This window comes from Muntiacus reevesi, chromosome 11 (genome assembly GCF_963930625.1).
Source record: "Muntiacus reevesi chromosome 11, mMunRee1.1, whole genome shotgun sequence".
Classification (NCBI taxonomy): Eukaryota; Metazoa; Chordata; class Mammalia; order Artiodactyla; family Cervidae; genus Muntiacus; species Muntiacus reevesi.
The window spans coordinates 81,671,951-81,695,166 of record NC_089259.1 but is presented as its reverse complement, the minus strand read 5'-3'; the positions used below and the strand labels follow the sequence as shown (position 1 = coordinate 81,695,166).

The window sequence follows — 23,216 nt, the reverse complement described above, 5'->3', positions numbered from 1 at the left end:
TACCAAAGGGTTAAAAATACACGTTTTTCTTTTATTGAAGACATTTTAGATGTTTGTAATGTTCTGTCTGTACAAATGGGCATTTAGTAATGTTTTATCTTTTTTTTTTTTTAATGATTCCATGTATTTGCTTATTTCCATCTAGGAATAGTTACTAATGTATTTGAGATACAGCATACCAAATTTTAAAGTAACCAGAATCGTGAGTTAATGGTTTTTAGTCCATACTGTTAAACTTTTGTTGAAATACTGACATAATTAAATTGGCTTCATGCTAAAAATTACTAGAAGTAATTGAAAAGGCAGTGTTTTAGAGCGATAGCTCTTGGTCAAGGTGGTCACATGACAATGGCTTACGCTCAGTAAATGTGCTTCTGCACCTCATGTATGTATATGTATTTTTAATCAAAATGTTGCCTGCAAATATGTGATCCCTTATTATTTAAGTTTCCTGTTTTATGAACCATTGCCCGTTTTAAATCACGTAGAAGATTCTGAATCTGTAAAAACTACACATGTCAATGTTTTACAGCTACGTAATTCGAATTGACTTGATTTTTTCAAGTAATCCTAGAAAGGGGGAGCATTCCATATAGAAACTGCTGAAACTGCCACAGGTGCTTCTCCGAAACCTTACGGTTGTGGCATTGAATGTTCAGTATGGCTTCCTTTCTCCACACGAGGCATACTGTTGAGGTATTTGTTGCGGTGATTGGTTTTAATGCTAATCTAGGAATTCAGATATAGATTCTTTAGATTTGCATGCTTTGCTTACCCTAATTTATGATATCTACCTTTTTATTTGTAAACTAACAATAGTTAAGTTGAGATCAGAATTTTAACAGAAATATTATTTATATAAACATTGTGGTTATCTTTTATTGTCACATGGCATTAACTAAAAAGAAAACATCCTGAAGGTGATGTGACAACTCAGATTCTAAATATTTTTCAGATACTTTGGATCCGTGGTTTTTCAAATTAAAAAAACTTTATTAGAACAGTTTCTCATATTCTGACACTGTGGCACTGTAAGTGGAAAATAGATGGGGGACTAGCTGGCAGCAGAGTGGGGCTTTGTTTTAAAGTTCTTTGGGGATGTCTGTTAGGCATAATAAGCTGTGATAAACCATTCAGAATTTTATTACAGAAAATAGAGTGTATGAGCATTTATGTTTTAACTTTAGTAGAGTTTAAAAAGTTTGGTTTATTTTGCCAGTTATTCAGCAGAATAATTCATAGCAGATGTTATTCTTTGTCTTCCCATGTTTTCATATTCCAATTTTGAAAGAACACTGGGAACTATTGGGAGAATATGGGTAGAATGACTCTAGTCTCAGTGAAAGCTACAGGAACCAAAGTCTGTCGACACAAGACAGTTGTCTTAGCTTTCGTAATGAATTGTAGCAGATTGATTTTACTAGCCTCCGAATCTGATCGTGTCAGCTTTTAAAGAAAGTCAGTTTTAAAACTTGAACAGAATAGACCCAATTTGAACACCCAGGTTGACTGATGTCTGATTTTTTAAAATCTCTGCCCATTTTCAAAGACTTTTCAGTTGGATACCAGAGGGGGCCAGAGAGGTGAAGTAGAATTTGAACAGCCTCACGGCACATCCCATGCGTGGCTTTTTGCTTTCAGAAAAGGGCAGAGGTAAATTTTAGATCAGGTTTAGTCTGTTTGCCCAAGTACAATCAACCAAAGACATTAAATTGGTGTGTATGTTTAATGGTTTAATCTAAACATAACGTATACACTTTCATTACTACCCCAGCTTTCATGCAGAGCACAGTTCTTTAGAGTAATTTTGCACAGTATCTGCCAGATACTGTGAATTTCCCTTTGGACTGGTGTATGCGGGCTGCAGTCCAGACTAACTGTCTTCAGCAGGCTCTCGTGGGGTTGGTAGGCATGGTTAGTAGAAGTGTAGTGAATACCTCAGGATTGAAGAGTTAAGACCTGACTGTTTAAAAAGAACTGTAACAGAACGAGAGACCACATTCGAATGTAAAATTTTCCTAGAGCCTGTAAATCCTAAGTCACATTCATGTTCCAGCTCCCATTGGATTTTTAGCAAAATCACTAGGTTTAAAATCTGCTTACACTTGGAACACTAGAATTTGAAGGCTTCATAAATTGAGGATACATTATAACCAGGGCAACTGTTTCAACTCTTAAAATGTCAAAATTGAAACATGCTCAAGAAAGTGTATATTAAAAAATGAATTTAAAGACCTGAGCCTGTTTTGTTAAATTGTCTTGGGAACTACCCTACTTAATTATTATTTATTCTAGTCTTTAGCAAAAAACCAGCATGATTTTCAGCCTCTGTGGAGTACACTTGAAAACCCTTTACTTAGGAAGTATAAAGAGGTGGTTTGAGGATTCAGACCTATAAAGGCAGTTTCACCCTCTTCACATTAAGCACTTTGCCTGATTCAGTTGTGAGACACTCTGATGTTTCAACTGAAAACACTCAAATGAAATAGGAATGATTGTATTACTTCTGCGAGCTTTCTCAGAGCCTTTTATTTTTACATTCTTCTGAAGTTTACCTTTAGATATTTTTCTTGGTATTTGACATTGTGGTGTAACAGATTTGGCAGCCTTTTTAAAAAGTTCGATTTTGTTTGAATTGAATAGTGTGCAGAATTACCAGAGAGACATTTTTCAGGAACCAGTAGACATCTCTTAGTAAGGGTTAGAGGACTAGTCAGAGAGAGACACATACCATAAACGCCATCACTTATATGTGGAACCTAAAATAGGACACAGGTGAACTTGTCTACAGAACAGAAACAGATTCACAGAGAGAACAGACCCGGTGCCGAGGGTAAGAGGGGCGGGGAAGGCAAGGACTGGCGTTTCGGGTTGGCTGGTGTAAGCTCTTAGATCCAGGATGGGTAGACAGCAAGGCCCCACTGCAGCACAAGAAACTGCAGTATCATAAGTTCAGTTATGACAGACCATAATGGAGAGAATGTGAAAAAGAATGTATACAGAGCTGAGTTGCTTTGCTGTACAACAGAAATTAACCTTGTGTATCAGCTGCACAGAATTTTAAAACAGCAGAAGACTAGTTACTGATACCATCTGTTGGTTAGATGTTACTCAGCTGGTCCAGCCCACTGTTTGTTTCTATATGGCCCATAAATGAAGAGTGGTTTTTACATTTTTTAAATGGTTGAGTGGAAATGAAAAGAATAATTTCACAATATGTAAAAATATATGAAACTCAGATTCCAGTGCCTGTAGCTAAAGGTTTATTAGAACATAGCCAGCAGTGTATTGCTCACCTATCTCAGGCTGCTTTCAGGCGACAGCGAGAGCGTGGAATCCGGCCTGGAAAGCTTGACCAGCCCTTTACAGAAAAAGCGCATGCCCCCTGAATCGGTGGCCCCATCCATTCCTTCCCACCCACTTTTTGTGCACCATACAATTGCACGGCCAGTAGAGCAGGTTTCAAGTGTGAGCGGAGCAGAGGAGTGTGTTAAACTAGGTGGAGAAAGGAGGCGTGAGTGTGGGCACGTAGGAAAGTCGCACGGGAGGAAGGCACTGGGAGGTCGGAGAGGGAAAGGGAGGTTTGCTGTCCTCTACGGGGTCAGGTATTCACAGATCTTTTTGCTTTAGAGGAACACGAGCACTATTAAACTGGACGTTGCATTCAGTCCTTAGGAACAGAGAGATCACGTAGTTGAAGTCTTCCGTAGTTTCACCAGAAGTGGAGAAAGGATACTATATGTCCCCATTTCTAATAATACTGCACAGATAATGCCGACATGATGATTCCAGTAGTTCTTCCACAGCTGCCGTGTCCCAGGTTCTGATGTCTGTCTGTATGTCTTCTGAAATGTTTGGAACTCCCTTGTGGATCACTCTTCAACCCCCCAGAGTTATTTGAGGAGTCAGTTGAAGTTCAGCTTGGCTTATGATTGCTCTTTCTTTCTTGGTCCACACATGGGGGCACGTAGCATGAGTTGACTCTGGTGACTGTTCTTTGGAGTTGTGAAGGTACTAGGTCACCCCACCTGGAAATTTGGTGGGCTCCAGCCAAGCCGAGTGACGTGCTAGTGTTGGAACCCCCGTGGTGGCAGAGACCCTGCCCGTGTCCCCTCAGCTGCGCCCCCTCAGACACAGGCTCCGTGGTCTCTAGATGCCGGCCTTACTTGCTGTGTTTCTTTGTATTTCCTTGGAAGAGCAGTAAACTTCCTATTCCAACTCAGACTCGGGGCTGCTTAGGAGTGAAGGAACTGAATGTAATTTGGATAGCTTTGTTTTCAATGACTTTAAAAAGTTGGCATGCTCCCTGAGCATCTCAACTTTCTTCGGTGAACTGGCATTTATGGTGTAAATGCCATTTTAAAAGTCTGTGTGCTGTTCTTTATTTTATCATCCTCTGGAGGAGTAACTTTTGCTGACAACTTTGTGTGTCCTCATTTTAAGCAACGATTTCTCGTTTCTGCATTTGATTTTGGAGAGCAAGTTCATATTTATGTCTATAGAAATCATTTTATAATCTCTGCTTATTCTAGGTCTTCATCTTTTCAAATTTTGTTGAGTTAAATTTTTTTTTTTTAGTTGTGGCAACTTACTCTGTTCACATTCTTGATAGAGTAGACCTTTTTGGACCATTCACTCATGGTATCTTCTGAAAAGGATATACACCCTTTAAAAAAATTATCCAGTCTTAGTTACTTGAGTGTTAAATTTCTATAGCATGCTGATACTAAAAATCAAGTTTATGATTATTTTATATGCAGATAACTAATGTAATTAACTCTGCCAAAATTTTGGTATTTCCTTTCTTTATATGTCAAAATTAAAACACTATGAAATTTTAGAGTAATATTTATCAGAAATCACAGCCACGAAGCAAATGTCAGTTTTAGTTCCCAGTAGTCCTACATGCATTGCCTCTCATTTTTAAGAAAATATCGTTGGTTTGGGGGATTCTCAAGTCTTGTCTCATTTATATCTGACCAAATTGAGTTCAGGCTTTTTCCTTTCTTCAAACGGTATAAATCATTTCTTTTTTTCGTGCTTTTAAACATGGAAACATATCTAATGATTGTCCAAAAGCGTATGGATGTTTCATTCCTGAATTTGGACTGTCTTGAGTATTATGGCTGGAACTAGGAATACGGGGCTTATCGTTATCTTTAAAATGGAAGATCCTTATTTGTCCCTGATTCTGTAGTTTTCTCTCTGAAATGGTTTCCAACCCCCCCCCCCCCATTAACATGTTAATCTAGGAAACAAGCGTCCAGGGCCGTGCATTGTTCTTTCGACACAAGGCGAGGCCTGTGTTTGGTCAGAGCTGAGCCGTCTGCCGTGAGGTGTGGGTGCTTCCTCGGCTTCTCCAGTTTCTGTATCAGCCTGCAGCTGACAGCCTGATTTGCTACTGATTCATTTCACAGAGCAGTGTATTTTCTTGTCTTCCAGGGGAACTTCATAGTGGAGTTGCTTTTGTTCCCTCGATTTTTATTGTTTCCTAATTAAGACTTACAGTTTCAACGGGTTCTTTCCATCTTACTCAGAGCCTTCATTTATACTCTGCCACCCCTCCTGACTAGTCTGAATCTTAGCTGGTGCAGAGACATCAGGCCTGTGCTTGTCAGTGGGATGAACCACAGAGTGATGTTGATTCTTGGTGGTAGGACTTGGCCTCAGGGATGAGCTCCTAAGACAGTATTAGAAGAAGACATCCACTCACATGCTTTCAAATGCCAAAATCTAAACTCCTGCAAGTTTTCCTATGGCCAAAATATCGAAATCTCAAAAAACTCAGCTTTTCAGATCTCCAGGCTGACAATAAATCAATTTCAGGGCATCCGTCTAAACTTCCACTTATGGTGTCACATGTCAGCACAAATTCTGGCTTGTCATTAAGCCACTTGTCTTTGCTTTTAGGAAGTCAATTGTTATGAATGCCATGGACAATTCAGTAAATGTTTGTTTGTTATGATTTTATTGGAGCTAAAGGAATGAATTATTAAGTGCAGATAATATAGAATTCAGTTTCAGGTTAAGTCTGAAGTTAGCATAAATTTTCATTCTTCAGACTAACATAAAACATGATTTTGAGACGTTAAATAGGAAGATGCCTTTTATTTTTTTAAGTTTAGTATGTTGATTTTTAAATTACTGTCTCCCAAATCTTGTTTAGTAATCAAATGTGCGTGAGAGAGAAGTTAGTTACGGAGATAGGAAGAGCAGCCCCTTCTTTACTGAAGACTTGCTGTAAATCTGTATGCCCTTTCATGTCACCTTCAGATAGTCAGTCAGTGCGCAGGAGCAGAGACCCGACGCGCGTGCTGGCGGGACGTAATCCAGTGTTTTTGTGTCGTACAGCCTGAGAAATGCCAGTGGCCTGACGGCAGCAGACATTGCTCAAACCCAGGGTTTCCAAGAGTGTACCCAGTTTCTCTTGAACCTCCAGAATTGTCATCTGACTCGTTTCTGTCACAATGGCACCTTAAACGGAGGTCATCTGAGTGTATTTCCCAATCACGTTAGTGTGGGAACAAACCGCAAGAGATGCTTGGAAGATGCGGAACCCTTTGGAGTGAAGAAAGCTAGAACCGCAGGTGAGACCGCGTTGTGGGTGGGCGAGCAGACCTGTCTCCTCCTCTAACGTGTTTTCTCTTTTACTGCTGAGCGCGCCTTGGAGATGACTCCCTCACTAAGGGTATGTGCCCGGAGGACTCTGGTGCAGTGATGGAGGAGGTTTTCCTGTGTTGCTTCTTGGAAGATTGGCCATTTAACGAGAGGGGAGGATGTGAGAGGGCAGTTACCGCCCAAGTGTAAATGTGTGTGTGTAACTTTCTGCACACCCAGGTTTACCTGCCATGAATTAGAGTCTTCTCATTTGTTGTACCTGTTTGAAATATAACTATTAAAAAAATCTGCCCCTGTGCCTCATTTTTTTTTGCTGTGAATTTTCCTGGACTTACAACAATTGTTGGTCTGATAGTAAAATACAGTTTCACATCGGGGAAGGTAGGTGTTTGCGCTTGCACTGCTGCGTGGCCTCAGCTGGCCTCAACACCCCGGTGTGGCGTCTGTCACAGCAGGGCCTGGCGTGCCGCTTCCACACTGAGGGGCTCAGTCTCCAAGGTAAGTTGTCTCAGTCGGTCCTTCCAGCTTTTTATCTCTAGATGGTTTCAGGACGTGTAAATAAACAGAGTCAGCTGGTCACTCTTTGAGGCTCCCCTTTCATTTAGGGGGAAAAAGTTAATATATATAATCAGAAGACAGTAGTAGCTTGGCAGGAATGTTTAGCAAACTTACATGGAAAGGGGAGTTTGGAGGTGACTGTGAAAGGGATCTCTGAAATCACGTGCTCAGAGGAGATTTGCCAATAAAGGACAAGTACACAATCATGCCCTTTGGCTTAAAGAAGTATAGGCTGAGTGGCCCGTGCCTTTACGTTTGATGTGTCCGCCTGGCCTTCCCAGCGCCGTGCCTCTCAAGTGTATCTGGCACGTATCCAGGCAGAAGCGTTTCTCCCAGAGTCAATAAGAAGTGAATCATCTCCTTCACAACACTTAAGATGTTGGCCCTGTGAAAAGTTGTGATTATGCAACTTTTCCATAGAAATGAATATATGACCTTAATAGTTTCTAAAATTCATAACTTGTATAAATTACGGGCCTAATTTTTAGAAAGATGTAAAAGTCATACCCAGAACATGAAGATACGTCTAAACTTCAAAAACTATTCCCTGTTTTATTTAATGCCGGGTTCATGTTTTGGAATGGTATCGTTAGTTTCACTCTGCCCTGGTGCAGGAATCACACACGTGTCCATGTCAGGATACAGGATAGCATACAGGATAAATCTTAAATTCTGTTCAGCTTTTTAAAAGAGATACCACTTAACATTCTATGACGATTCAAATGTACCTAAAGAGTTTTAAACTAGTCTCTTCAGGTTTCAAGTTCAGTTGCATTGGCCAGTATCTCATTATTGAAGCGTCCGGAAGAGCCTTTCCAAGGGTTCCTGGAAACTTAAGAATTTACATCCTAGACCCTGTTGCCTCACAAATTGGGTTTGAAGAATTATACAGGTGTTAGGGGATTTTATTTTCCTCTTCCAGACAAGGATTCCTCTTGGTCAGCTGGGTTAGAGATTCATGTTCTGCACGTTCAGCTCAAGGTACAACTTTCCCTTACTGCCCCATTCCTAGCAGTCAGCTCAAGTAAGCCAGTTAAGAAAATGAGGTTGGAACCTGGCGTTTGAGTTCACAGGTGGTTACACACACCTAAGGCTGGGCGTTAAATCTCTTTTACCTTTTTAAAAACATGCCTGAAGTATTTTGACTACATAAATACATAACTTGGACCTTATCAATAAATTTAGTCTGTTCTGTATTCCTAGAATTTAATAAATTACACATACTGATGTTTTTAGTGTGGAGTATACCCAAAAGCTATTAATTCCAGAGATTTTTCTGGCTAAGCCAACTCTTAAAAGATGGGTGTGTCCTGTGAAATTGACTCTTAAGATTGGTGTCACGATTGTGAAAGTTACCTACTCCAATCCATAGAGAGCAGGATCTCTTCCTTAATAAATTGTTTTTAAATATTTTAAGGTAATTGGAGTGGTTTTTCCTTTGAAAACCATATGATGTAAAAGAATTTAAGGCACTGATATTTGTATGGCTCAAATACAAACTGTCCTTTGAAAGCACGTTGTCCAGCAGACATGGGTACTTTAAGATGCCTTTGCAGTCGTTCACACCAGGGTCAGCATGCACCCTGGTCAGGAGGTGAGTTAAAATCCAAGGTTGATACTGATGAAAAGTATTTCAGGGTAATATTTTCCCTGGTGTGGGAGATTTGGTTCATTTAGGACAATGCAAGGAAAAAGCAGTTCATAATAGCTAGGTTTGGGGTTTTTTTCTGTCCCTTCCATGTTGACCAACCATTTGCTCAGGATAGAATGACAGGTGGGCCTCAGGACTTCAGCTGTGGCTATTGAATAAAATGTGTTAGGTCTGTTAGCATTCTAGCTTATAGGAGTAACAGTACAATTGTTCACTAGTGTACTCCTTGGAAACTTGTCCAAATTATTAATGATCCAGGATAGAGAAAAATGCCACTCCCACCCATGAGAGAAGCTTCCTCTTGTTTTTAATCTTTAGTACTTTGCGTGCAGCTCCAGAGCCCTGACTGGGGAGAGGCGGTGAGTGACAGCCTGACCCAGGCACCTGGTTTTATTTGGGTGAACAGTTGCCGTCCCCGGGAGGCTGTGGTGGTGCCAGGTCAGTCTCAGATGTTAAGTTGACTTCATGGTTTTTGTTTTAATAAGTATGTTACTGAGCTTAGCATCTCATGTATAACATGTTAGGTATTGAAAAACACTGTTTAGGAAAAATACAGGTTGACTGCTTAAAATCAGTCATAGGAAGTTGCTCAGCCCACATTCCTGAGGATGAAATAACAAAGACTCTCCACCTTCTGTTCTTAATTGTTCATGGATGACCAGGCTTAAAAAGACAAGGAGAAAGGAGGATGGATGTGACTTGAGATAGCTGAGTGATCATGCTCAGTCACCAAGCCTGTCCACCTCTGCGGCCCCATGGACTAGCCCGCCAGGCTCCTCTGTCCATGGGGTTTCCCAGGCAGGAATGCTGGAGTGGGTTGCCATTTCCTTCTCCAGAAATCACGTTTGTAATGTAGTTCCTTCTAGTTTAGGTCCATGTATCTGACCGCAAAAGACTTTAACCTTTGATGTGTCCTTAGTGTTCTCCAACTTGCAGTAAATGGCTGTATTTGCTTTTTAAAATTTGACCAAACGTTTGTAATTGTGTTCCAGTTAACAAAAGATGATTCTAATCTCCAAAGACACAGTGTTTTATATATATATATAACCTGAATGAATTACATTTAAAAGCCCAGCCCTTTTTGGGTTAGTCTTGAGCTCAGCAGAGCTCAACAGGCCCGTCCGTCTGCCTTCCGCGCGTATGGTGGCTGCGGCACGCGTCGGCCAGGAGCGGGTCCTCTGTGTCACGCGCACCTTCCCCACCATCTTCTAGTAACAGAACCCCAGATCCCTCAGTGTTTCCGCAGCAGTCACTCCTCTGTAGTTGGCACCTTGGTTCACCTGCCCTCTTAAACTCCCCCCTCACCCCCCTCTGCCGCAGTTGGGGCTGTGGTGGGAGCCCCAGGAGAGGCCGCTGGTAGAAAGGACCGCCTCCTGCCGGCCTTTTGTAGTGTTCAGGTTCTGACGGGGCCTTTCCTTTAAAGGGAGCTGGGTAAAATGTGCTGTGTAGGAGGAGAGGACAGTCTAGTTAGTAACGGAGGGAAGCCGTTCCTTTCTTGGGGAATGGGGTTTCATCAGTGGGGAGGCCGGAGGGGTGTGGCTCAGCTTTTAGCACTTGCCTTCAAGAGGCACAGAAGGCAGGAGGTCACAACTCTGACCCCAGGCTTCCCTGGGCTCCACACGGGGACGTGCCTGGCAGTGCGTGCGCGCCAGGTGGTGTCTAGAGGATGACGCCCCGTGAGCTAACTGAAGCGCTTGACATCAAGTACAGGACAGTGTGGACTGGGTCTTGCCTACTGAGATTTCTCTGCCTTTAAGAGAAGCCTGATGCGGTGTTTTTCATAAGCCCTGGGTACCTTTGTAAGTACACGTCCTGCATCAGGATTTCGGGCACATCTCCCCGAGCTGGCCCAGCCAGCACAGAGGGAAGCTTCCTTGGCGGTACAAGGGCTGTGGTGCTGCAGACCCCTGTCTTTGAAAGCTAAGGGAGGTTTTCCCGATGTTTTCTTACGTCCTTGATCAGGAATAGTTTTGTAGTTTTAGATTCACTCTGGTACCTGACTTTAGTTTATTCAGCTCTCTGGTTTATATGAAGATTCAGGGGCAGGTTTCCATGCCGCCCCAGGGCACCTTCATGAATGGAACATCTTACCTAGCCCCAGCGTCAACAACAGGAGGCTTCTTGGGCAGTGGTCACACCTGGTCCTGACTACCTCTGAGAGAAGAAAACCAGGTTTATTCTGAGGCGATCCTAGGGGATGTTCTGTCATAAGTATGCTTTGTCTGACATGTATCAGAGTCATGTCAACAGATAAGTGCTTTGGAAGTCAAAGGCTAAGGACACTTAACAAGTGTTTGGTCACTTTTCCTTTTAACTGGAGTAGGAAGATAGGGAAATACTTCTTTTCTAAAACACAGAATCAAACATTTTGGAAGAAAGTCTTTTTTTCTGAAGTGTCTACAAGACACCTTTCTCAGATGGCAGCATGAGGCGTTGCAGTAGCTGCGTTGGTGATGGCGGTAGCGATGTGTGGGAGAGGGGAGTCAAGTCCAGATCCGTGTTCTTCCAATGCTGCAAGGCTGGGTTTAATGTCGTGACTTTTAATGCAGTTTTAAAAGGTAAGTGGTGACACCCTCTGTGCTCCCTGGGCACTGTCTGAGCCCTTCCTAATTCCAGGTGCTGGGAAGAAAGACACGGAGACATGGGTGTAAGATGCATTACCAGGGGTTCTAGGTAACTAGGGTAGCAGGCAAGTGGTTGCATATCCTGGTAGATAGATCCTTCATGGGGAAAGCGCCTCACAAAGGATGCCTGTGGAGAAAGTAATTCTAGGCTGTCCACGTTTGCATGTATGCCTCCCACGTGTAGTAGATTTTCTTTACTTAAAATCTGAAAGCCTTTAGTCTGTCTCACTGTTACATTTTTATCCTGCTCTGCTGGTGAGAAACTGCGTTAACAAGACGCACCCAAAAGGAGAGCCTTGGGAGGAGCACCCTGGTGCCCCGCGTAGCTGTCTAGTTAAGGGGTCAGCTTCTGCTTTAAAGTGGCGCTGGGTCTTGCTCCTTTCTATATGCATTTTTCCTCTGAATGTCCTCTGGCTCCCTCCGCCGCCAGCTCTTCTGGCCCACTAGTGGCGGGTCTTCCATCCTGTCCTGATTCATTTCGTTGCCAGTCTCGATTACCTGTTCTTGATGGTGTTGCCTGCTCTCTGCCTGTCCCCTTTCTGGCTACAGAGGGCTTCGTTCACTAATAGACACTCCAGGCACTGGGCTTGGGGCGTGAAGATTACCTGCTTTTGTGACGTTGTTCTGTCGTGCTTTTTGGGGAGGAGGGGGTCCGCGTGTGGTACCTGTCCGCTTTTCTTTTTAAAACCTGCTTTCAGATATCTGAAGTTGCAGCTGAAACCTAGATGTCCCTTTCCCTGAGGAGCACTGACCCTGAGTTCCAGAACAAAGCCAGGCATCGGGAGAATGGCCACGTCAAGCTGTGCTGTGTCCCCAGTGAGGTCTGAGCTTTCACTCGAGGCCATCTGTAGCTTTGCCCAGTAGCCCACACTGCTTCCCAGTCAACTGCCTGGTCTGGCTTATCAGCCATGGGTCCTGCGTCACTGCGGAGACAGAATCAGAGTTTGGGAGGGTTTTGTCAGCTGCTACCTGAACTTCCCTCCCCCAACCACCCCCACTCTTTTATTTTTTTTTTTTCTTCAAGAAAAGATGGCCTGTCTACCACTGATTTCTTGAAAGTACCTTGTTTGATAGTGAAGCTGGAACCTAGCCTATCACTGACCTCAGTGGGGCCTGTGGAGGATTAAGAAAAGCTCTAAAAACCATTGAGGTCCTCAGTTTGTTGCGTCTGGTTTTAAAGCACTTCTGTTTCTCGGGTGTCTGTGGCCTCGTGTCTGTGCAGATTTCTGTTTTTTCTTATCGGCACACGTCACACCATTCTGTTGGTTTCTTCCGCATACTAATCATCGAGAATTTGTGTTTCTCTCATTAAGACTGTCGTCTAAAACTCAGCAGTTTGGGGATACCCTGAAACTGATAACGTTCATTCCGATATTGAAATGATTCATGTGCCTCTAGGAGTAGTTGAAGCTGCAAAGTTCAAGTCTTTCTGTTTTTAAATGTTTATTTGTAAGAAAAAGCACTGAATGTTTTTACTTACTTGTTGTATATATCCTGTGACCCAGAAACCATTCTAGTTTATCTTGGTGAAGAAGCAGAAGTGTATGCAAAAGTGCGTTTATAGGGATGGTAGTTAATTACGGTGTTCATGATGGAAAAGGACCCCCACCCAGGCAGCGGTGGGGAGCTGGGTGGTGGGTGAGCTGTTGGTGGTCCAGCCATTCAGGGAGCTGTTCCTCAGCTTTAAGGATGCTTTTGAATTTAGTTGTTGGAATATGTTCATTTCATGGTAAATGAATATAGGCAAGATGTGCAAGTGATCTTTCAGATCCAATGCTGTAAAAATGCCTGGTTCTTAAGCCTGGAGAGCCACGCGCAGCGTGGCAGTGGCTGCCCCTGAGAAGTAGGGGCCCCCGGGTTAGCAGGAGGTGTCTCTACACAGAGTGTGTGACCCCCGCAGGACGGGGTACCAAGTGTGCACACTCGCTGTTCTGCACGATGTGAGCGTGGGCGTGCCCTGAGGCGCGTGCGTAGCTTCGGCCCCTGACGTCCTGGAGCCCAGAAGCTTACTGGATGTTTCCAGTTGCGTCACATCTTGGGGCACAGGGCCAGAGCTGCTTTCAGCCCGTATTGGATGAGCTTGTCTTGATCTTGGGATTTACTTTATTTTCTATTAGTGAAATCACTGATTTTTTAATTTGAGGATCATTGTAATGTTTTTCTGTTACTCAAGAATTATCATTTCTTTATGAAAACCGAAGGAACATTTGGGTGTGTGTGTGTAACAGAGCGTCCTGAATCTTTAAAAGTATTTAGAAATACTTCTAGTTATGTAACTTCGAGTTACATAACTGCTTTATGTTGCCCAAATACCAGCCTAAATGAGAATTTACACCAGCAAGTAAATCTCAAGTAGGTGTCTGAATTGCCATGATTTCATCAAAGCTGCACATTTCAGAAATTACTCTCTGTTGTGGGAAAGTAAGTTTCTTGGTAGTGTGCCAAGGTCATTGGTAATCCACAGATTATTAAGCCATTTGACAGTTTGGGAGCATCCAGTGCTCTGACAACAAGGAGTGAGACGCATCTGTCTTGAAGTTCTCTGTGTAGGTGCAAGGAACCTAAACTTGTCTGTTTTCTGTGCAGCCCACAGTCCGGATGAGTCCATGCCGCTTGCGAGTGGTGAGGCGGAAGACGACCCCGACAAGATGCACGTGGACAGGGACCTTGTCACAGGTGGGGGCGGACAGTTTCCCGTTAGCCGCAGCCACGGTCCAACGGTCGAAGACACCAAACTGCCGGAGGGTGGTTCCGTTGGACCAAAAGAAATAGAAATCTATACTGTTTCGGCAATGCAGACCCCCTGTCGTTGCAAGAACCAGTATGCGTGTTATTTCTAACATGAGTTGGCTCAGACAGTTTTTGCACTTTGTCCAGCGTTTTAACGAATGTTATGCTATGATTTGGACAAGTTTGTAGATACAAGAATTAAGTGTTTGGGTGCATTTTATGGATATGAAAAATATAAGTGCAATCTTTCTATTTTGATTTGAGGCTTTTGCTTAATGTGCCTTGTTTGATTTTAGTGAAGTTTAACATTGTTCATTTTCTGATACAGGACCTTGGGGTGAATTTATCAAACAAATAGCTATTGCTAGTAGTTTCAAAGGGATAAACAGCGAAAGGAATGGCTGGCTATAAACACTGAGAACTAGCTGATGTCACGGTTTTGACCTGTAACCAGTCAGGCCAGTGTGGAATCTTCCACTCAACCCTCCTGGTTGCTTTGGTTTGTGTGACATTCACTCTAAATCTACTAAAATGCTGAGGACCGTGTCAGCACAAAACACATTTTTCACTAAAATCCTTAGTATATTAAAACAGTTGATAGTCACTTTTGGTTTTTAAAAGGTAAGGGCTCTGTTCCTGTTAGTATTTAGAGTAAACATTTAGCCATTTAGTTAATGCTTTTTTCTATCATTCTTTTATTTAGATGAGCATGAAAACATTTCAGCCATTCTCCTAATGTTTTAATGCATTTGGAAATAGATACTTTTTTTTTAACAGTTTTATTATTATGTCTGTATGCTATATTCTTTACTTGAGATAAAAGATTATACATTTTGTTTCCCAGGGGTACATGAAAAAATCATATTTGTTCATATAATGAAAATGTGTGCATCTTTTTAGAAGCTACAGAACTGTTACGGGTAGAGTCACCATTTTGCCGGGTAATTAAATGAAGTGGGTAGATTTTCCAAGAGAAGTTCTGATTGAAAAATACATTTAAAAATCTTGGCTAAAGATAAAGAACAAAACTCAAAGCCAGCTTTAAAGAAAAAATGCCGTTCCTACATACTTTTAAAAAGACAGAAGTAATCATTCTTTGATCTTCAAACATTTTATTTCCCTGGGTTTTGAAGTTAAATTTAATGCCACACTTGAACCTGACGTTGAACAGGCCATTATTTAAACTCAGCTCATCCCATGTAACCGGTATCAAGTAAGCATTCTCCATATTTTTCATCATTTCATTTATAACACTTTCAATAAACAAAATTAAATTGCTAGAGATTACCTGCAGTGGGTAGACAGCAGGGAGGGCTGAGTCCTGGGAGGCAGATGAGCAGTTTTCGGGGTCCCAGGCCAGCGGCACCGGAGGCTGTCAGCAGGCAGGTCTGGCCCAGCGGCATTAGTCTCAGCCTGTCTCTGGGATGCTTGCCATTGTCACGCTCAGTTTTACTAGATGTTCCATAATGATGTGAGGTTCCGCTAACCTTGGTTTTGAGGTTGCATAATGGAACTAGTTTACTCTAACTGGGCAGCAGAGAACCGTGCACACGCAGAGAACATTCCCGGATTCCTGAGGCCCAGTCCCCTGAAAATACAACTTCCATCTCTGTTGGTAGTGGCATGGTTGTCTTAATAACTATCAAGGTCACCATCCTACCCATGAGTTTTATTACCCAGGGAAAGCTTCTGGTTTTTGAAAAAATAAATACTTCTCTGGGAATAGCTTGTGTTATTTTTAATTTTACCTCATGTTTGGTTCTTGAAAGACTTGTTCTCCAGCCTTGAGTTTAACTAAATTACAAAAGCGTCATATAATTTGAAAAGAAATAATCCACAGTCTTCTGAAGAATTTATAGAAGTTCTTAAACTATCACTTAAACTGCCAGAAGATTGAAAATTAGTGACACATTTAGATGTTTCTGTTCATTGAATGAGCCATGGTTTTCCGTCATCAGGGAAACTTGCGGGACACACAGAGACCTACTGAGTGCGAATGCAGGGGGCGGGACAGCCGCGTGGGGGCTGTGATGAGGCCGGGGGACACGCAGCAGTCTGTCCTCGCTCTGAAGGTGACAGGGTCCGTGCTTCTGTAGTTAGTGCCACGCCTTGCTTAGTAGTGCAGGACACTGGGGTAGAATTTAACATCCTCAAGCAAGTCATGATCTTAGCTCGTTTCTGTACTGTGGTGTGAATTCCTGTGAATGTGAATTAATCCTCGAGTTTTGTTATACAGAAAAATACCTTGTCATTGCCTGTTCCCGTGTGGCCAAATGTTTTGTGACTGACTTTTTTTCCCATGAGACATCCCTTCCTAACGGATGTCTGTATATGCAGATCATGGGTTTTGACAGTGGATCCTTGGACACCATAGTCACTGTAATTGCTGAACCCAGAGGACACTTCAGGACGTGCTCGTGACTCGGGACTGCACGCATGGGACCTTGGGGTTCGTGGCCTTCTGCGGTCTGCCCGTGCTGCTCTGGCATCTTGCAGAAACGCTGTGTGATCCGGGTGTTGCTAAGGAGCCACAGCCCCGCTCCCACTCCTGTGGGCGCCCCCGCCTTGGAGGAGGCACGGTGAGGGGCTCTGGAGACGCTGTCAGCGTCATCCTGGGAGCTTCCTTAATTCACACGCTTCATCAATTGCTTTGCTTTTCTTTTTTTTTTCTTAAAAAAAAAAAAAAATCTTGAAGTTTTCTGTTTTTTTAACCCTTTGTTGGGAACACTTAAACGTTCATTTCTGACGGACTTTTTCGAGGGTCATGATTTTTAAAACTTCTCTCCAAACCTAGCCTTAAACTGAGCACAGTTCAATGCTATTGGTATTTTTCACGTGGCATATTTGTCAGCTGGTTTTTTTCCATTTGGTTCCCCTACACTAGTGAAATTTCTAAGTGTTTCCTATCTTACCGGGCAAATGCAACTGGTTACATTTTATTTTTAAATCACTTACGCACAGTTTTTTTGCCTTGCAAAAGAAACTGGTTTGTGTAAAGAAAAGAAGCTAAATAAATCCTGTAAAACAGTAGCAGCAAGGAAGCGTTTTATAGTCTCTCCTCCCTTCTGGTTCTGAATTTTGGTGACAGGTGTATTTCTTAATGCAGATATGAAAAACAGTAGCTCCGTATCGAATACACTGACAAATGGATGTGTCGCCAATGGACACTTGGACTTCCGCTCCACGGCCCAGCCCGGTGGGATGGAGAGCAGGCGTGGCCAGGGCCCGGCAGGACTTAGCGGAGCCGGCACTGGCCCGGTCCCAGGGCCGCCTTTCGGGAGCAGCCAGGGCGCCCCCGGCCTTCCCGGGCCTGAGGAGCCGGAAAGGAGCGCGCGCGTCAGCCCGGAGACGTGCGGCTCGCTGCACCTCAACGGGAGCCCGAGCAGCTGCGTGGCCAGCAGGCCGTCCTGGGCGGAGGAGAGCCTGCAGTACGGACACTACCACGGCTTCGGGGACACGGCCGAGAGCATCCCCGAGCTCAGCAGCGTGCTGGAGCACGCCAGCTCCGTCAGGGTGGAGCAGGGCTACCACAGCGCCGTGCTGGGCGCCGTGCACCTGTCCCACGGCTCCTAGGGCCGCGGCCTCCCGCAGCGCCCCGGCCGGCCGGCGCTCTCCGGGAGCGCGCGCTCCGCGGCCGCCGAGTCCTCGCGCGGGTGCCGGCAGCGCTCGCCCAGCGCACGCTGTCTCCCGGGACCGGGGCCTCTTTCAGGACGCGCTTTTGGAACTCGCGTTTTCTGCTGCCAGTCTCAATATTCCCTTTTGATTAACGTCACCATTAATTGCTGTTTTACCTTCTGTCGAATTAAATTTTATCTGATGAAGAATCGGAGACAGTGAGGTGCCTGGTAAACCCGCCCCTTGGCGCGTGGGCATCATTTTGAAGAGCTTGCTTCTCTTCCCTGTAGCATTTTTGACGGAAGACAACTCTCTGCCTATGCAAGGGACAGCCTTACAGAGATTTCTTGCAGTGATTTGTGTGAAGAAAAGAGCCTTTGTCTTTCTCAAAGCCTCTTGCTGTAAAGCTCGCTGCCCGCCGGGTGGAGCTGCTCCTTGTGGAAGCCGCAGTGGGCTGACAGCCGCGGTGCCTCCGGGAACGGTGGCGCTCGCCGCCCTGACTTCACGGCAGCGCCTGCGGCCCGGGCCCGGTTGCCGAGCTGGCGCGTTTTTACCCAGTTTCCTGCTCGGGCTTGAGGATTTTTACCGCAGATAGCGGCTTCCTCTATATGCAGTGGAAGTTACTCTTTGTAGGGACTGTCAGGTCAACATATTTAACCGACTCTTTCGACCTATACTTTCTTTTTTCCTTGCTTTTGTTTCTTGGGGTTTTCTGCTTTAAAATATATACCACTATATGTATCCAGTTAACTTGAGAGGATTTTGAATCTCTCTTAATAAAGCTGCATTAAGTTTATGGTTTTATAGAAATTAGCTTTTGTTTAGGCAACTAGTGGTTACACTGTGCGACTGTTGTCATGCATTTTTACTTTTCTGAGTTTTGTAATAAAAATTGGTGAAGATAGAAGATGTGTCAGATGAACAAAACCGATGTTCTCTGAGTGTCACTAACATTTCGTTTTTAAACTGTCCTTTACAGATTGAATAAAAAACTCTCACACTCGATGCGTCTCTGGGTGTGCCTGCCCGCGTGTGGGGGCGCTGGGGCCTGTGCAGGAACGGTTGGCTCGCGTCTGCTGTGAGCTGTGACTCCCTTCTGGTTGCCCTTGGAGCTCGCCCGCGGGAAGCCTGTTACACCTCCGGCTCGTCCCTGCGTTGCGTCTGGCTCTCCTGGGAGACACTGGGTCTCCCGGGAGGAGGGTGGGGCGTTACCAATTGCTGTCGGCTGACAGTACTATCGCTGCAGGCGTCTTTTCACCAGGAACCACAGCCATAGCTTCCTCAGCTTCTTTGAGCCAGCACGTATTAATACATGGAAGCCTCTTAAATACAGAAATCTTCGTTAACAAGTGGCAACAGAACAGCCATTCTGGCATACCTGGTGTGTCATTTAAAACGTTCAGTCCTCTCTACCTTATGAAAAAGCGCCCTGGGCCACTGGAAGCGTCCCAGAAGTCACTGTGTGCCGAGTCACTGCCTCCTTCTCCCGGGCGGGCACCTGTCATCACGCCCGAGCCCAGGTGGCCTCGGAAGCTGTTTTAAGGGACTGATCCTGAAGTCACCAGGATGGCCGAGTTGCAAGAGAGGGGAAGCTTAATGCCATTTGCTCATTCCCTCTGCGGACTGTGTCTTAGAGAATCTCAAAGACTTCGTGGTGAACCGCCAATGACAGTTACTGGAAAGCATTAACTGAATCTGCTGAAGATCAGGACATCTGCTTTGTCCTGGAATTGCACAGAATTCGACTGTTTCTTGGGGGTGAGAATGCTCCATAGAAGCTCTGCCTGGGCAGCCTCCTCACTTCCCTGGGTGATTGATACATTGTGGTTCAAAGCCATGGCACTGAATTGTTACAGTGGAATTCTATTTTGCCTTGGATCGGCTTCAGAATAATATAGATGTGGAGGAAATGTCTAAATTAGGACTTTTAAGAAGAAAACAAATGTTCTCATTAATATATATTTCTTAATGTGGGCGTCATTTTCACACTGACCAGGAATGCGCTCAGATTTTCCTCTGCTTAACTCACCAAAATCAAGTTCATGCCGAACTGTCACTGATTCTGTGTTTGATCTGAAGAGCCTTATCGGCCCTTGTGTTAAATACCAGTGGCAAGCAGCTGGAAAATGAAATAAAGAAATGCACTTACAGTAACATCAAAACCATAAGCCGCCTAGGAGTTTGCCTTTAAAAGTGGGGTATGCGGCTAGGCAAGGGCCCCGGGGAGGGGGATGAGATGACAGCAACCACGAGCAGAGTGAAGGGCCGGGGTGATCCGGGAAGCCTCGGCCGGGAGGGAGGGATTGCGGAGGGGGCGAGACTGCGTGGGCCAGGCGGTGTGAGAGAGCCGAGCTTCCGGGGGGACCCCGGCCCGGAGAAGGCGCTCCGCGTGTGCTCCAGTGACCCGTCGGGCGGCAGAGGCGCCGGCCGCGGAGTCCAAGGGGCCGTCACTTCCGCTAAGGCCGCAGCGCCCGAGCCGGCAGGGGAGGAACGAGGCCCTCCGCGCAGGGAGCCCACGGCGGGGCGAGGGAGCGCGCGAGAGGGCGGCCCCCAGGCTCCTCGCCCCCGCGGTCGTCTCCCTAGAAGCCCCAGACCGTCTCAGACACTGCGACCCCGACACATCCAAGGATGTTCATCGTAAGAGCGAACAATCAGAGGCGACCTACGCGTTCAGCCGTGGCAGCTGGACTCGCGGACCACTGTGATCGTGGACCGTGACCCTGCATGGCCATCCGTGGACACGAGCCGGGGCTTCCCGGGGGTCGCGGGACCGAAAGGCGTGACCTGGACGGCAGGGCGCAGTGCAGCGTGGCGCCTACAGCGCAGGTGCGTGCGTGCACGTTTAAAGGTGCAGACCCACCCTGCGAGCCGCTGGTGGAGACACGCACACGTGCAGGAGAGGACTGGACCTCGGGCCGGGAGGGACGTCCACCCCCTCCCAGCAACGCCGGAGGGCCGGAGGGCTGGGGGCGATGGGGGAGCAGGAAGGAGACAGCCGCCTTTTCATTTCACTGTTGTGGGGTTTTTTGTTTGTTTAGGGAGATCTGAGACAAAGACATGAAAATGTTCTAAGGATAAAATAAGAGATCAGATTAGAACAACTTGACTGGGTTATCCTAAGGCCACTGCCCAGGCTTTCTACCTACCACCCCCTCCCCGGCACCTCCCTCAACGTCAAGACTCCCGTGCAGCTGGAAAGCTGGAAAAAATTTAGGTTTTTCTGTTTCACCGCTGACCACCGCCACAGCGCTGTCACCAGCGAATTCATCTCCAGTGTTTTCAGAAACAGCTACAAAAATCGCAGCAGAGCCTCAGCGAGCCGGTCCCGCCCCCCCTGCTAAAAGAATCGTCTCATGCCCTGCTTTAGGGCTTTCCTGACAGTTCCTATAACCCAGAATAGCCTGAGCTGATTTTGCCAGCAAAACAACATGGGCCCAGACATCAAACAACATTAACTCTCCAGCTCACAACAATGACACGATTCTGTATTCCCGGCGCTTGGAACTCTGGAAAAGGAGGGGACGTGAAGGGCCCCACAGCACAGGGCAGCTTTCACCCCCAGAGACCAACCGTCTGCCCAGAGCCGGCGACGCTCGGGGCTGGGATCCCAGCCGTGGCCGCTGCTGCAGTAGGAGATGAGGGCGAGGTCCTGGAAGAGGACAAAGCTCTGATCCACGTGCCAGCGATGGCCCCGTGCCCCGTGGCCTTCAGCGGGCAGCGGGGTCTCAGGACGGCAGAGCTCAGGACTCCCGGGGTTGACGTGGAGGGAGGGGTCCCCTCAGGGGACGCGCCGGCTCGGGCTGGTGGAGGCTGGCTGCAGGGACACACGCAGCTTGCGAGGCAGAGGAGCCTCAGCCTTGTTGGAGGCAGCAGCTTCTCCCAGCGGCGGGACACAGGACAAGAGCACGCCCCGCCGGGGGGACCGGGGGAGCCTGGCCAGGCCGTGCTGCGGCACGTGCAGCTGACTCCTCACTCCTCCCGAACCTTCTCTGCCTGCCTCTCTTCTCTTAAAGCAGCCGGCTATTTGCGCCCTCACGGGCCCTGGCCGACAAGCCCAGGAGGCCCTGCTCACCTGTGTTCCCCACCAACCTTCCAGAAACAGGAAAGGCCCTCCGAGCCGCCAGCCCGCCCCGCAGACAAGCCGTTCCCAGTCCCAGGTGGAGTCTCTGCCTTGACCCCACGCGCAGACGCCGCACGTGGTGGTGATGTGAGCCAGTCTCCCCTTTGACCGGGACCCGGGAGGCCCCTGACGGATGGCGGCCTTCCTGACCCCTCCCAGCGTGTCTCGGGGGCTTCCCAGGATGGGGGGCAGCAGTCGGCCCCCCAGGCTCCAGCCGAGAGCAGCAGCAGGAAGAGGGAGGGGATGCAGGAGAGAGGGGCCCCCTGAGCCGCAGGAAACCAGGCTGAGAGGTGTGCTCACAGGGGGGCGGCGGATGGAGCGTTAGTGGGTCACAGTCAGGAAGCCTGGAGGCCGACCCCCCTCACCCCCAGGGGGTCAGGCAGGAAAGGCTGTCACAGGAGTTGCTGCAAACTTCATTTATCCGAATGGTTTCTACTGGACGTGAACTGAAGCGCTCACTTTGATGAACGTGCTTTATCCTCTCCGGAGTGCCTGTGTGCTAAAGTCGCTTCAGTCGTGCCTGACTCTGCGACCCCACGGACTGTAGCCCGCCAGGCTCCTCCGTCTGTGGGATTCTCCAGGCAAGAATCCTGGAGTGGGTTGCCATGCCCTCCTCCAGGGGATCGTCCCGACCCAGGGATCAAGCCCGCGCTTCCTCCATTGGCAGGCAGATGCTTTAGCGCTGAACCACTCAGGAAGCCCACCACGTGGGGACCTGACACCTAACGCCCGCCTGAGGGTGCCCTCCCGGGACACGTGAGCAAAGCCCACGCCCCTCAGACCGGGAGGAGACACTAGACCGGACCGTGGCCCCGAGCTGACCCGGAGGCGCCCCAGATCCGCTGTGACTGCGCATGCACCCCGGCGTGCACACACACACACACACACACACACACACATCCCCGTCCAGGGTGCAGGTGGGAGCAGGGAAGCCCAGGCAGCTCGCACAGGCCCCAGGAGGGGACCGCGGATGCAGGACCTCCAGGCTCTGGGTGTACATGACCCACTTAACCTCGAAGAGGAAGACGGGGTTAAATTCTGCGATGCTCGTGGGGGAGGGGAGGGGTTGGGAACCGAGGTGTCGGGGGTCGGGGGTCATTTGGCGGAAACCGTAGGAGGCCCTGGAGATAAGCAAGGCCAGTCTGTGCCCAGGGCGTCTGCAGGTACCCGGTTAGTGATTGTGGTTGAAAATTAAGTGACGCTGGTAATGACGTCTTAGAAAGAGGCTGAAAGCCCCTCCTTCCTCCCTGAATATAGCGAGGGCTCACCTGTCTGACGAAAAAATTGTATACAGCCAAGT

At 46.8% G+C, this 23,216-nt stretch overlaps 1 protein-coding gene across 2 annotated transcripts in view; it reads left to right on the top strand.

Annotated features, from left to right (window-relative positions):
• ANKRD10 (ankyrin repeat domain 10) overlaps positions 1-18,799 on the top strand; it is a 31,717-nt gene extending 12,918 nt beyond the window's left edge. For both annotated transcript variants that reach the window (XM_065901775.1, XM_065901776.1), the window contains exons 4-6: positions 6,352-6,587; positions 14,038-14,127; positions 17,288-18,799. In XM_065901775.1, coding sequence (XP_065757847.1) covers positions 6,352-6,587; positions 14,038-14,127; positions 17,288-17,754 — 793 coding nt within the window. In that variant the 3' untranslated portion in view covers positions 17,755-18,799. The remainder of the gene's footprint in view (positions 1-6,351; positions 6,588-14,037; positions 14,128-17,287) is intronic.
• The last annotated feature ends 4,417 nt before the right edge of the window (positions 18,800-23,216 follow it).